This window comes from Arachis duranensis, chromosome 4, assembly GCF_000817695.3.
Source record: "Arachis duranensis cultivar V14167 chromosome 4, aradu.V14167.gnm2.J7QH, whole genome shotgun sequence".
Classification (NCBI taxonomy): domain Eukaryota; kingdom Viridiplantae; phylum Streptophyta; class Magnoliopsida; order Fabales; family Fabaceae; genus Arachis; species Arachis duranensis.
In genome coordinates, this window is record NC_029775.3 from 88,764,445 (window position 1) to 88,767,089 (window position 2,645).

General features: G+C 33.7%; 1 protein-coding gene across 1 annotated transcript; it reads right to left on the reverse strand.

The window, feature by feature from the left end:
* Positions 1-296: 296 nt before the first annotated feature.
* On the reverse strand, positions 297-1,887 carry LOC107484867 (uncharacterized). Its single transcript, XM_016105413.3, has one exon. The coding sequence runs from the start codon at positions 1,827-1,829 to the stop codon at positions 573-575; it is 1,257 nt and encodes a 418-aa protein (XP_015960899.1). The 5' UTR covers positions 1,830-1,887; the 3' UTR covers positions 297-572.
* Between the last annotated feature and the right edge of the window lie 758 nt (positions 1,888-2,645).

Sequence of the window (2,645 nt, forward strand, 5' to 3'; positions counted from 1 at the left end):
TTTCCTAAAAACGAATTGCAATTGAGATAACATCAGTTAACTTATTTTAAGCAAGTAAAGTATTTTAACATAAATTATAAATTAAAGAACTAATTTTTAATTATTAGTTTATACTAACCAACTTTAGACCTTAAAATTTATAATTTAATATAAAATAAAAATTTTATGATTTAGGATCCATAATTTAATATAAGTAAAATAATTGTTGACTAAATGCCTCGATCGAATTTTACTATCATATTGTGTCTACAATGGGAAGCTTATTAGATTGACTCAAAGTCAGTAGTAATGTAGTATAGATTCTGCATATATAAAGATTGCTACTTTTCTTTTAATTTTATACAATAGATGAAAGTCTTAATAGAATTTATTTAGATTAATAGACAAAACTATATCAGATTCTTAAAATCTATAAAGTCCTCCTAAGACATAATGCTTTTACATGTTTCATGATTTATATAGTATCCCTTTGAAACAAATATCAAAATCATAAGATTTGCGATATCTTCTCACTGATCCCATTGATAATGCTTTGTGAATTCTCAAACATTACAAGTAATTTTGCCTTTTTTCTAAGCTTTCATAATCCCATCACAAACAACACAGTGATTCGAAATCAATTTAGCCACAACACTTCCCTCTTCAATCTCCAAATCTTTTGTTCTCTTGTTCCACAAATGCACACTGTAGATCTCTCTACCAGACAAATCATTCAGTTGATTTTCCACCCACCTTGATTCGGATTCATCTTGTGGCTTCTTCAAAAACCTCCAAGCCCTAACCCTATCCACAGGATAGAATGCCCTAGGAGGCAAAATTGTAAGATTAAACCCTTCAATTCCTCCCATTCTTTCTATAACCCTCTGAACCAATTGAGGCCCATTATATCCCCATTTATTCCCATTGAAAGTTGTTGCAAACTCCTGCATAAACTCCAACAAAATTGGATGGTTAATGTCAAAAATCATAACTCCATTATTTAATATGACCCAATGTCTAGTCACAGGGTCTAAACTTTGTGCACCAATTGTGTTCCTCAAATTAGAGAAATCTCTTAGTACTATAATGTCAGTGTCCATATACACTCCTCCATATTTGTATAAAATTGTTAATCTGATAAGATTGGACAAATTATTGGACAATGGTACATATCCTGGATCTTTAGTGCCACTATTGATCTGTTCAAGCCACGGCTTAGCCGGCGTGTCCTTAACCAAAAAAGGCAAATCCGGCGTCACGGCCTGGATTTTGAACCCCCGGTCAAGCAGTGGCTTCAAGATTGCGTATCCACATGGCGAGTCCATGGACCGGGACACAATAAGCAAGCATCCATCCGGATTGGCCTTAAAGAATGAGTCCAGTGTGAGAAACTCTCTCTTGCCAAAGGATCTTGCTGGGGACATCCATATGATGTGGTGCAACACTGAACAACCTTTGTTGAGGAAATTGAAGACTCTGCTATGAAATTGTTGTGATAATGTTGTTGACTTTAGAACCTCTATCTCAGGGAGCTGTCTTCTGAACCATTCAATCCTTTCATCTCTTGAAACATTGTCAGGGGGAATCAGAGGGTCATAGTTTTCTGCTTCTTCAGATTTCTGTTCTTCTGCCATCACAACGTTGTTCTCGGAATATCCAAATTGTGGTGCTGTGTCAGTAACATGACTTTTGAGGTTGAAGTAATGGATCTTGGAATTTGAGTACATGCTCTCAACAAAAGTGAAAATGAGGACCCCAACAAATATGGTTGCATAGAAGTGTGGTGTTTTTGGGTTGCGGCTCTTTAGCTTGTATTCAAAGATTGTTTGGGTCATTTGTTTAGAACCCATTATTGCTTCTGGAGCTAGGTAAGTTCTCTATGATCTAAGAGATATAAATATGCATCTAAGGAAATAATTAATTGATTTATGCAAGGGAGAATATGAGAATTATTGTATATAAATAAGGTTCCTTCTATTAAAGGATGCATCACGAATAGTGTCCACAAGCTAAACGTTTTTTGGGATTAAAATTTCAATTTACTCCTTGATACAATATCGACAAACATGAAATTCAACCTTTTCTCATTCTCAAAGATCTACTATACAAATGGTAACTTACATTTAGCATTAACTATTATGTTTCTGAAGATGACAAAATGTGGGTTCTGTCACAGTATACCAATTTATTCCCCCCCACATAAATTGGTGTATTGATTCTTTTCGTTTTCAATTATTTGAAGCCTTTAAGTTTGACATTTCTTTTGGTACAAAAATTGCTGAACTGAATTTAATGTGAAAATATCATTTTTGTTTACTTTAAAGCCTGTTAATCTATTATTAACTTTTGGATCAAGATTGACAGTGAGATAATTTATTGGGATCCAAATGTTAATTTCTCTATATCAAATCAGGCTGATTAGGGTCAGGTGCACTGAGATGCTTTGTCACTAGTCATAACAACATTAATGCTGTGTTTCAATTTTGTATTTATTTTCAATCTTCGATCCTTGCATTCATTCCATCGACCAACATCGATAGTGATTTCAATTTCATACTCTTCCTTTACTTTTTCCTTTCTATTTCCTTAACAAAAATTTCAATTTCATTAGTCGAAAGTGAAAGTATTTTGTTTCTAGCTACATTGTGTTGCCTATTTTACTTTTG

Excerpts from the sequence above, each read along its gene's own strand:
- LOC107484867 (XM_016105413.3), bottom strand. The coding sequence starts at position 1,829 with ATGGGTTCTAAACAAATGACCCAAACAATCTTTGAATACAAGCTAAAG.